Source organism: Copidosoma floridanum, unplaced genomic scaffold (genome assembly GCF_036245765.1).
Source record: "Copidosoma floridanum isolate Cflo_tuat_1 unplaced genomic scaffold, Cflo_Japanese_pri ptg000004l, whole genome shotgun sequence".
NCBI classification, from domain to species: domain Eukaryota; kingdom Metazoa; phylum Arthropoda; class Insecta; order Hymenoptera; family Encyrtidae; genus Copidosoma; species Copidosoma floridanum.
Window position 1 is genome coordinate 23,387,136 of NW_028321881.1, and position 10,999 is coordinate 23,398,134.

The window sequence follows — 10,999 nt, forward strand, 5'->3', positions numbered from 1 at the left end:
CCTAAGAACGTGGTCGCTAACCCTGGTGCCTTGACTACTTGGGGATGCGTCGTCTCCACGCTTAAAGTGGTTGAGCACCGAAAGTCCAAGTAGGAACCAGTTAGTGGAAGTGTTACCTGTAGGTGGTGTAAAAACTTACTTTTCAGCTCTCGGCCTCCGTACTTCGTCTCCTTCTCTCCCTTTGTGTTCGTCGCGGTAATTGACCAGTGCATGGGAAGTTCCAGATCTGGGTGAGCAACGGATTTTCCGCGTCTCAAGCTTGCTGGAAAAGGACTGCCTTTACATTGCGCGCTGGTGCCTTTTATGCTAATGTTGTTTCTTTTTAAGTAGCAGGTTTTCCCTTGTTTGGGTGAACGTGCTCTAGCGTTTTCTTAACGTACTAGACGCACATTCCCCGCGCAGGGCGTTCAAATTTAAATTTTCGTGTTTTAAATAGAAATAAAATATATATAAAAAAAATGTGTCCTTTTGAGTTGTTTATTAGACGGATTTTTTATTACAAGAAAATATAATAAATAGAAGAATATAAATATGAACTTAAAGCGTGTATTATGAATTCGAGGTGATAGAAGCGCCTCTTGCACGGTGATTTCGAAGACGATAAATTGGTGATGTTTGCCATTTTCGTCCTCGATTACCTGCCATTCCTTCTAGAACTGCCCGGCCCTTTGAGTTCGTTGCAGGCATTCCCTATACTACTGCTCTTGCATTGAAGTCTCTAGCGACAAATAGGTTGCCTTTACATGCCTTTTTTAATGGTTTCTTCAAGGTAATTTATTCTTCTTTTGTATTCCTCGATACTAGTGTTTGGTGGAAAGTAACAGCTGACATACGTGATGTCTCCACTTTTCAACCAGACAAAATGTCTTTCTGATCCACTGGCATCTTGGCGGATTTTGTCTGGTCTAGGAACTGAAATGACTGACATATTTGTTGCATTGTTAAACCAGTTAGGTGGCCTAAAGTTTCTGTACTGCTTGCTCATGAGCGCTACGTCTCCCCTTCTTTCGCATAATATTTGTGGAAGAAAGCCATCTGCGTTAATTGCCACGTTCATGTTTTCTTGAAGCACTCTGGGCATCATGTTGGATTTCTTTTTTTTTTGTACAGGACCTGTCTAAAGGCCCTGCACGCTCCAGAACCAAGCACATGACTAGTGCTTTCTTCTCCATGCGTAGATTAACTGCATAGGACACATCGTGGTTTGGCCTTGCAGTCCTTAGCTTTGTGATTGTCTCTACCGCATCTCCAGCAGAGGCCTGATTGGTCTAGGCCTCTACAGTCGTATCTTGTAAGTCCATATCCCAGGCACCTGTAGCATTGCTGGACGATAATCCTGCGCATTAGTCGGCACCAGATCAAACCCACTGCTATCGTCCCTTTCCTCAAAAGAGACAGAGCACCAGCCTCGTCTATTTTGGCCAGTGCCATTCCTTCCTGCCATTGGTTTGGTAGTATTATGGCCACTTTGATTTGGCCTGGGTCTTCTCCAGTCTTAGTAGCCTCTTAGATGGCTGCTAAAACTTCCTCTTTATCGGCGACTGCCTCTAAGTCTAGTACTTTCAACGGTTTCCTTGATTGTACTTTTCCTGCGGTACCAATAGCCAGCAAGATGGCCTGCGTCAGCTTTTCCTTGTCTTTGGTGCTTTTGCCAAGCTCCACCAGAATATAACCAGCCTTTGTGCTGCGTATTCTGGTAACTTCTTGGCCACAGTCTTTTGGGTTGACCGCGTTACGGAATGCTCCTAATACTTTCGCGCATGACTTGCATTTTGCTGGTTTTACGACGATGGCCTCATTTTTTTCCCTTTGCCTTTCTTCGCTTTTGCATTTCCTATCCTGGTTTACCTTTGTTTAGAGTCAGTGTACTTTCTACCGGTTTCTTTCTTGCAGCCACTTGCTCCTTGCGATTGGCAAGTACCTGCTTCTTTTTATTAACAACATATCTCCACAGTTCGTCGTCTTCGTCGTTGTTCTTGCTTTTTTTTGATACGTTCAGATCTTCGGTAGCACCATCGTTTCTACCTCTCTCTTTCGGAGGCTGTCTGATGACCCGAGCTGGCAGAGATGTCCTCAGCACAAACATCTCCCCTACGGTCTTTTGGCCTTTGAAGTCCTTCAAGATCCCACAGATTTCATCCAGGGGAACTTGGGCTTCTTTGACTGTGCTGCTGACGTTTGACTGCCTGTCAATTGCTTTTTTAATACTTTGTAGGATGTCTGTCATCCTACTTACTACTTTTTGCTCCTCCGTTTCTGTGTTAATCAAGGTTTTCTGTAGGTCAGTGACTACCGCTTATTCAGCCAGTGTCAGCTGATATTTATTCTGGCTATTCTAGTCTATATTCCATGGTTTCTTGTTCCAATCTTTTAACTAACCATCAGTTGTTATTTGCATTTGATTGTTAGGAAGCATAGCACTTTCGTGCTGGACGCCTCTGTGGCCTCCTCTAAAATCCGTAAGGCCAACACCAGTCACCCAGGCTTTTACCAGGTTAGAACTGGTGGAAGATTTTCTCAGAGAGCTTACCACCTGGGGTACGTTGTTTTTATTAGCGTCAACGATGTTTGGTTTTATTCAGAAACAAATTCTAGATTTTTTATGAAGTTTTCTCTTCGGCATTTAAGTCCACGAGAACTATTTAATATCGTTCTCACCACCCGCGGGTACAAGCTCCAACCACTGCAGCGCCTCGAAGCCATCCACCCGTGGAAAGCTTGCCTCCATCTATCACCCCGAAAGCATGTGCCCCATAGGCTGACTGCCTCAGCCCGGAAAATATCCTAATCATTATTCTAATCATTATTATCATTATCATCTTCATCATCATCATTATCATTATCATCATCATCATCATTATAATAAACTTTATCATCATTATTATCATTAATATTATTATCATTATTATCATCATCAATATGATAATCATTATTATTCTTATCATTATTATCATAATTATCATTATTGATATTATCATTATCATCATCCTCATTATTATCAACATCTTAACCATTATCACTATTATCATTGGTATCCTCATTATCATCATTATTATAATTATCACTATTACCATTATCATCATCGTCATCATCACTATCATTATTATTATTTTTTAGAATTATTACCATTATTAACATTATCATTATTAAAATAAATATTATCATTATCATCATCATCATTGTGATGTTAATCATAATCAGTATCTCCATTATAATTATTATCATTATTATCTTTATATTTATATAATTATTATAATCATCGTCACCATCATAATAATAATAATTATTATTATTATTTTTTTTCAATATTGTCGCCATTATTATAATTATTATAATTATTATCATTATCATTATTATTATTATTATTATATCATCGGTATCATTGTTTCAGTCGTCGTTATAGACATTGTTGTCATCGTCGTCGTTCTTCTCATCATTATAATAATCTTAAGTATAATTATCATAATTATTATCCCTATTAACATTATTATTATACTTACCATTATCATTATTATTATTGTCATCGTTATTTTAATTCTATCATCATCATAACTATCATCATAATGATCAGCAACAACATTATCTTAATTATCATTATTATTAATCATATTATTATTATTATTACCATCATTATTATTATAGTTTTTAATATCAGTATTATTGTTATTATAGTTATTGTTATTATCATCATCATAATCATTATAATCATCATTATCAATTTTACAATCATTATTAATGTCATTATCATTATTATCATTATTATTATTATCATCATTACCATTATCACTCTTATCATCATCATTATCATCATCATCATTATCATGATCATTATCAACATAATCATCATCATCACTATTATTATCATTGACGTCAGCATTATCATAGTTTTTATTGTTGAGTCGTTGTCATCGACGTCTTTGTCATTGTCGTCGTTGTTTTTCTCATTATTTTAATTGTTATTATTATTGTCATCATTATTATTATTATTATGATCATCGTCTTGTCATTATTCTTATTATTATTATGTCGTCATCGTCATCGCCATCATCATAAACACTATTGTCGTTGTTGTCGTCAACAACGTCATTATCATTATCATATTTATTGTTTTTAATTATATTGTAATAATTAATTTTATTAATATCATTATCATAATCAACATCACTATTATTATTTTCAACATCATCAACATCAACATCATTATCGTCATGATCATCATCATCATAATTATCAATACTATCATCATAATCATCATCATTTTTATGGTTGTCATTATTATCGTTATTATTATTACTATTAATATCATTACCATTCTCATTATTATAAATATAATTAAAACCATTTTTATTATCATCATTATCGTCTTTATCATTATTTATATTCTTATTCACATTGTCATTATCCTTATTAACATCACCATGATTATTAAATTTATTATTATTATTGTTATTGATACTATCATTATTATTATCATGTCATTTTCATCGTTGTCATTTTCGTCGTCGTCATCGTTCTTGTCGTAGTTCATATTGTTGTGGTCGTCGTCAACATCGTCATTATAATTAATATCATTATCCTCATCATCATCATCATTATTACCATTATCTTTATCATCACCATCGTCATCATTAGCATCAATGTTTAATTTTCCTGCGCCACACGCCCACGCCAGTGCCACCATCGCAGCGATGGAGCCTGTCGAGACTGTAAAAAAAAAGTGCAGAGCTCCGCAAGAAGCACAGAGAGAGTCAACAGCGTCTCAAGAGGAGAAGCGTCGTGATTTTCGATAATATACCTTTAAGTTTCTTACTATTATTTTTGTCTCTCAAGGGTCGAGCGCGACTCTGCTTTGATTAGTGCTTTAGACGGTTTAACCACCTGTATAAAACACAAGTAAGTTGTTCAATAAAGTGTAATCTGAGTTTTAATATAGGCGATCATTGCGCCCACATGCATCTCATCCTCTCCCCACATCCGGCCAGCAAACTCAAGCAGATTTTAACAAAATGGTCTTTCGAGCCGGATCTGGGGGGAACGATCTTGGTGCTCGTGCAAAAGGTGCTTTGTTATCCTTGCGCCCCGAACCAGCGATCGTCGCGCAGTGGTGTGTGCAATGAGTGCCCGTCCGAGTGCAGCAATGCGGAAACGCCCGGGCACCAGGAGGTTAACAGTGCTCTATCCTGCTAGATTTTGCTGCAGGGCGCGATGCAGTTCGCGCTCTTAGTCTCTCAAAAAATCATGTATCATTCTCTCTCCCTCTCTTTCTCATACACATGTGTGTGTGTGCATCTATACGTGTGTGTCCGTGTGTGTACGTGCGCCTATGTGTGGTTATCTAACTACATTCTGCTGCAGGGCACGATGCAGTTCGTGATCTCTCCAATAATCATACATATCTATCCCTCCCTTTCACACACAGATGTGTATGTATGTGTGTACACATGTGTGTACGTGTGGTTTTGTGTGGGCCAAGAGCCGAGAGTGGCTGGAGCACACTCTTCTCGCGACAGTTCTATTGAGGTCAGAACGGCTTCTTATACCGTGTGACAAAGGGCTTACAACAGCCGCTTGCCGATATCGCTTCGTACATGGATTGGTTCCCAGTACGAGACCACTTGAATAAAAAATTACTCACAGCTCCAACGCTGTACGTGCAAGCATCAAAAGCAACAACTGCTTATTTAACAGGACTGCCTGGCCACTGCGGTCAAGCAACGACGCTTGAACGAAGGTGGTCAGGAGGTCATTGACCAACAACGGTCACAAAGCCATGGAACTTTTCTTTAACCAAGACTCACAGTTCCCTCTTTTCAAGCAACAACGCTCACGCAAGGAGATCGAATAGCCCTGGTCGTTAACAGTCCTTCATGTTAACGATGCAACCCAAGACGCTGCTTGCATACTTGCAGCCCCTCTTTTACCGGTTCTCACTTTAATCGACTCAAGTGACTACTTTCAAAGCCCTTGCTACAACGTAATTGATCTTTTTTCAGAATCATAGACATGCTTAACTCTCAACTTGCTCTGAGTCAAGTAATTGAGAATACTTGTCGAGCGGTTCGAGATACTCAATCAGAACAGTGGACGGAAGGTCTCGTTCTCAGTCGACTCGAACTCCTTGAGGGTTACTGGGCCAACTTCACCGACACTCATGTCCGATTGCTGACAGCATCTGAAGCAAAAGACGCACCGTACTTTACAGATAACAAGTACTTCGCCGTGGAGGCCCTTTACGTTGAATCTAGAGGCCACCTGTACAATAAACGTGCACGTTTCTCTCGAAACGACCCGCCTCCCCAGATCCAACCCCAAGTGAACTACGGCACCTCAATACTGCCAAAGATCACTCTGCCGACATTTGATAGATGACGAGAGAACTGGGAGACATTCAGGGACCTGTTGAAGTCTCTAGTTCACGGTAAAGACACAATCCCTGCCGTAGACAAGCTGTACTTCCTCAAGACATGCGTGCTCGATGAGGCGAAGGCAGCAATCGACAGCCTACAGATCACCGAGTCCAACTACGTCGTCGCATGGTCCATTTTGGAGTCCCGCTACGACCACCAGAGACTGTTGACTCAAGAGCATATCAAAGCTCTCAAATCTCTGTACCAGCTCAAGGAAGAGTCTGCCCACGGACTTCAAGCATTGCTCGATGATCTGGAGAGACACCGCGACCAACTGAGAACGTTGGCTGGCCCCATTGACTCGTGGGATGATTGGTTTATCTCTCTTGCTTCCGACGCCATGGATACAGCCACTCGGCGAGATTGGGAAGAAGAGCTGGAAGTGTCTGACAAGGGCTCCAGTGGTAGTGGAAACTTCTACCCTACTTTCGAGAACCTGGCCGATTTCCTCCGACGTCACTGCAGAACTCTTTCGTCTCTAGCGCCAAAAGACGCACCGAGATCGACTGCTGCGACTTCCAGGGGCGATCCGAAGTCAAGCCTGTTTGCTCGTCCAACCCGCGTAGTGGCCGCGACTACAGCTGGCTCAGCGCACTAGTCTGCGTGCAAGGAACCTCACTACGTTGGGCGCTGCACCACCTATAAACGAATGTCACCAAATGATCGGCATGGACTAGCCACCAAAAATCGATTGTGCTACAACTGTTTGCGAGAGGGCCACTCCGCGGGCAACTGCCCTTCTCCGATGTCATGTCAGGCCTGCGGGGCATAACATCACACGTCCCTTCATGATGCCTCTGGAAAGCGAACAAACTCCTCCACCGATTCCAATAGGCCTCCGAAATTTCCTTAGCTGGACACACAACCCAGCGAGGGTCCCTCGAATGGCTCCGAGTCATTCTGACTAGGCCTTCTACCAACGGCAATCATCAGCGTGGGTGGTAGCACTGGACGTTCCGGAAGAGCTCGAGCCCTTCTCGATCCTTGCTCAGAGTTGACTCTTACCACCTTACGACTAGCTCGAAAGTACGGTGACGGCTTGAGGAACTCTTCGATCGGGGTTGTTGGAATCTCGGGCGGTGTCATGAGCTCCTTATTGGCGTGCACGAAGCTAAGCCTCTCCGATGGGCAAAAGGTCTTTTAAGTTAACGCCCACGTACTGCAGCATATCGGTCTGATTACTCCCTCCAGGAAGCTCAACTTCAATGCCGACGCGTTGTTCCATGGACTCAAACTGGCCGACCCAGACTTTTCGTCACCCACACCAGTCAACTTGGTCCTTGGGGCAGACGTGTATGGCCGAATTCTTCGTTCCGGCCTCGTCAGCCGAGGGAGCTTCATCGCTTAACGAACGATATTTGGTTGGACGATCACCGGAGCTCGAGGCGATCCCCCGGCTCCTACCACATCAAGCCTAGCAATACTGCTGGACACGGGACTCTGGAGTAAGTGCCTCGTGGGACTAATGCAGCGGTATTGGGTGGTCAAAGAAATACCAATAGTAGTTCGAGTCTCTCCGGCTGATGCCAAGTGCGAAGCCTGTTACGCTCAGCACCACTCAAGAGACAGCAGTGGCAGATATGTCGTCCCTCTCCCTGTCAAAGAAGACTATATCGATCTACTCGGAGACGGCTTGAACCAGGCTAGAGGAGCCTTACACGCCGCATAGAGGAGAATGAAAATGGATCCTGACCTTCAAGAGCACTACGTGGCATTCATGAGCAAATACATCCGATTAGGCCACATGCGTCCAGTATTGAAGCAGGAGATGGAGAACTGCCCTCAGAGGGTTAACTATTTACCTCATCACGCCATCTGGCAGCGCAGTGACGGTGGACGGCGCCTTCGCGTTGCTTTCAATGCCTCGAGCCTCACCTCAACGGGATACAGTCTGAACGACGCTCTCTATCCAGGGCCCAAATTACAAAATGACATTGTCAGTGTCCTCACTCGGTGGAGACTTTACCGAGTAGCCTTCTGTGCAGACATCAAGATGATGTTCCGTCAGATACAAATCCGAAAGAAGGACGTGCATTTACAACGAGTCATCTAGAGTCAAGGTGAAAATGAGCCGGAGACTCACTATGTCTTGCTTACAGTCACCTACGGAGAGGCTAGCGCACCTTATTTAGAGTTGATGACTCTAACGCAACTGTGCGAGGACAAAGGAGCTGCTTTTCCTGAAGCAGTTGACGCTGTCCACCGAAATCTTTATGTCAACGACTTCTTGACCAGCGCAGACGACGAGGACACGGCCAGAAAGGGCAGAGATCAACTGGTTCAACTTCTGAAGGCAGGCGGCTTCGTACTCAAGAAGTGGGTCTCAAACACGCCATCTCTCTTGCACGATTTGAGAGTTAAAGATTTGTTGCAACCAAGTTGGCTTCACTTCACCACGGATGGTCCAGTGAATGAGTTGGGAATTGCTTGGGATCTGAGTGCTGATTGCTTTTGGTTTTCCCCCCCTGCATTCAACAAGAGCGATACACTGACAAAGCGTCGTGTCCTGGCTGAAGCGGCTCGGCTTTTCGACCCTGCTGGCTGGATGTCACCCATTATTGTCGTGGCCAAAATGCTTATCCAAGACCTTTGGAGGGCGAAGCTAACGTAGGATGAGCCACTGCCGGCATCTTACGCTAAGCGACGGGAGTCATTTCGCTCCAAGCTGTCTGACGTCTCCTCACTCACCCTTACTCGATGGCTTCAATCGTCCCTGGCCAGTTCGATCTAACTATACGCCTTTGCCGACGCCAGCAGAAGAGCCTTGGCGATGGTGGTCTACATCAGAGTCGAGCAGGAATCTGGCACGGTAAATGTGAGTCTCATCGGCGCGAAGACAAAGCTTTCTCCGACCAAAGGTCTCGTTCCACCGGAGCGACAGAATACATGGATGACTATTCCCCGATTAGAGCTGAGCGCTGCTCTTCTTGCTGCTCGCCTACTCAGACTCGTGGATGCGAGCTTGACGATCTTGGATTGTACGTATTACCTTTGGAGTGACTCGAGCACGGTACTCAGCTGGCTACACTCCAGCGAGCCTGTTGGGAACGATCTTGTCGACAGTTATGTCCATCACATTCAGGAACTCACAGCTCACGGTACCTGGCGCTACGTCTCCTCCAGCGACAACCCGGCTGACATCGCTACCAGGGGTGCGGAACCTTCGACTCTTCAACACAACACCCTCTGGTGGACCGGCCCGTCTTGGCTAACAGGCCCATCTTCTACGTGGCCCTCAACCTTACAGCAGCCGCCTTCTCCGACCGGTCACTACGACGGAGGTCGACACACCATCGCGTCAACCACCTGCCTGACCATCTTGCAAGGAAGCCGCAATTTCATGGACGACTTTTCTAATTTGCTGCGCATGCTCCGAGTGCTCGTCAGATGCCGACGGTTCATCTTGATACTAAGGACTCGTATCGAGTGTAAGAAACTCATGACTGGTATCAGAATACCCGATTGCATGAAATCCGAAGCTCCAATCCCAGTTGCAGAACTCCAGCACAGTTTTCTTTGCTGCACTAAGCTCAGTCAAGTTCGTTACTTTGCTGCCGACGTCAAGACCTTGAAAAATTCTCTTCCTGTCAAGATCTTGAGACCCTCAGCCAGCTAAGCGCCTTCTTGGACGATAAAGGCATACTACGAGTTGGCGGCCGTCTTCGTCACTCACCACTTGTTTATAAAGAGAAACACCCACCAGTCCTAGGTGCCAGATGTCCCTTGTCGAGGCTAGTGATCGACTGGGCACATCAGCGAGCCTTGCACGGCGGCTTTCGCTCAAAGTACTCGCACGTCATGCGACGGGCTTGGATCGTTGGAGGAGCAGTGGAGATAAAGCGACGAGTTTATCAGTGCGTTGTATGCTCGAAAGCACCAGCTCGACCCCTTCACCAATTCATGGCTCCCTTGCCGACAGCTCGCGTGACGCCCGCTCGGCCCTTCAGCCGAACTGGAGTAGACTACGCGGGACCTTTCTCCATCCTCCGATCCAAGGGTCGAGGTGCCAAGTCGGTCAAGGGATACGTCGCTGTTTTTATCTGCATGTGGTCAAAGGCTTTACACCTTAAACCTGTTGGAGACCTAACAACAGCGAGTTTCCTCGGTGCACTCACTCGCTTCATAGGCCGCAGAGGAAAACCAAAGGAAATCTGGAGCGACAACGCAACGAACTTCCACGAGGCAGATCACGAACTCAAGCAGCTGATGGCTGGGGCCAACCACGACTGGGATTGAGTGGCTGAGAGTCTGGCCAACGAGGGAATCGACTGGCATTTCATTTCACCATCCACCCCACACTTGAGAGGCTTGTGGGAAGCTGGGGTTAAATCAATGAAAACTCATCTCCGTCGAGTGGTTGGAACTAGGCACCTCACTTTCGAGGAGTTTTCAACCCTGCTTGCAGAGATTAGAATGATTGTCAACTGTCGCCCTCTGGGCCCGTTATCTGGAGATACGGAGGACTTAGACATGCTTACGCCAGCTCACTTTCTGATCGGAGGACCCCTTACTTCTCTGCCTGCCACCAACACTTCTGAAAACCTAGACTGCCTGACCCATTGGACCGTTGTCCAAGGCATGCGTGATGCGCT

The 10,999-nt window shown here is 44.7% G+C and overlaps 3 protein-coding genes across 3 annotated transcripts; all 3 read left to right on the top strand.

Annotated features, from left to right (window-relative positions):
- Positions 1-8,088: 8,088 nt before the first annotated feature.
- Positions 8,089-8,460, top strand: LOC149375770 (uncharacterized). The gene has a single exon (XM_089596383.1). It carries the CDS (start codon positions 8,089-8,091, stop codon positions 8,458-8,460), a length of 372 nt encoding a protein of 123 aa, XP_089452509.1.
- Positions 8,461-8,544: 84 nt separating this feature from the next.
- On the top strand, positions 8,545-9,018 carry LOC149375771 (uncharacterized). The gene has a single exon (XM_089596396.1). The coding sequence runs from the start codon at positions 8,545-8,547 to the stop codon at positions 9,016-9,018; it is 474 nt and encodes a 157-aa protein (XP_089452522.1).
- Positions 9,019-9,177: 159 nt separating this feature from the next.
- On the top strand, positions 9,178-10,643 carry LOC106637463 (uncharacterized). Its single transcript, XM_089596401.1, has 2 exons — positions 9,178-9,916; positions 10,000-10,643. Exons 1-2 carry the CDS (start codon positions 9,178-9,180, stop codon positions 10,641-10,643), a joined length of 1,383 nt encoding a protein of 460 aa, XP_089452527.1.
- Positions 10,644-10,999: the final 356 nt, after the last annotated feature.

Bases quoted from the DNA above. Each gene is read 5' to 3' on its own strand.
- LOC149375770 (XM_089596383.1), top strand. From the start codon at position 8,089: ATGGATCCTGACCTTCAAGAGCACTACGTGGCATTCATGAGCAAATAC.
- LOC149375771 (XM_089596396.1), top strand. From the start codon at position 8,545: ATGACTCTAACGCAACTGTGCGAGGACAAAGGAGCTGCTTTTCCTGAA.
- LOC106637463 (XM_089596401.1), top strand. From the start codon at position 9,178: ATGGTGGTCTACATCAGAGTCGAGCAGGAATCTGGCACGGTAAATGTG. The intron at 9,917-9,999 runs GTTTTCTTTGCT...CTTCCTGTCAAG, and splicing joins AGTTGCAGAACTCCAGCACA to ATCTTGAGACCCTCAGCCAG.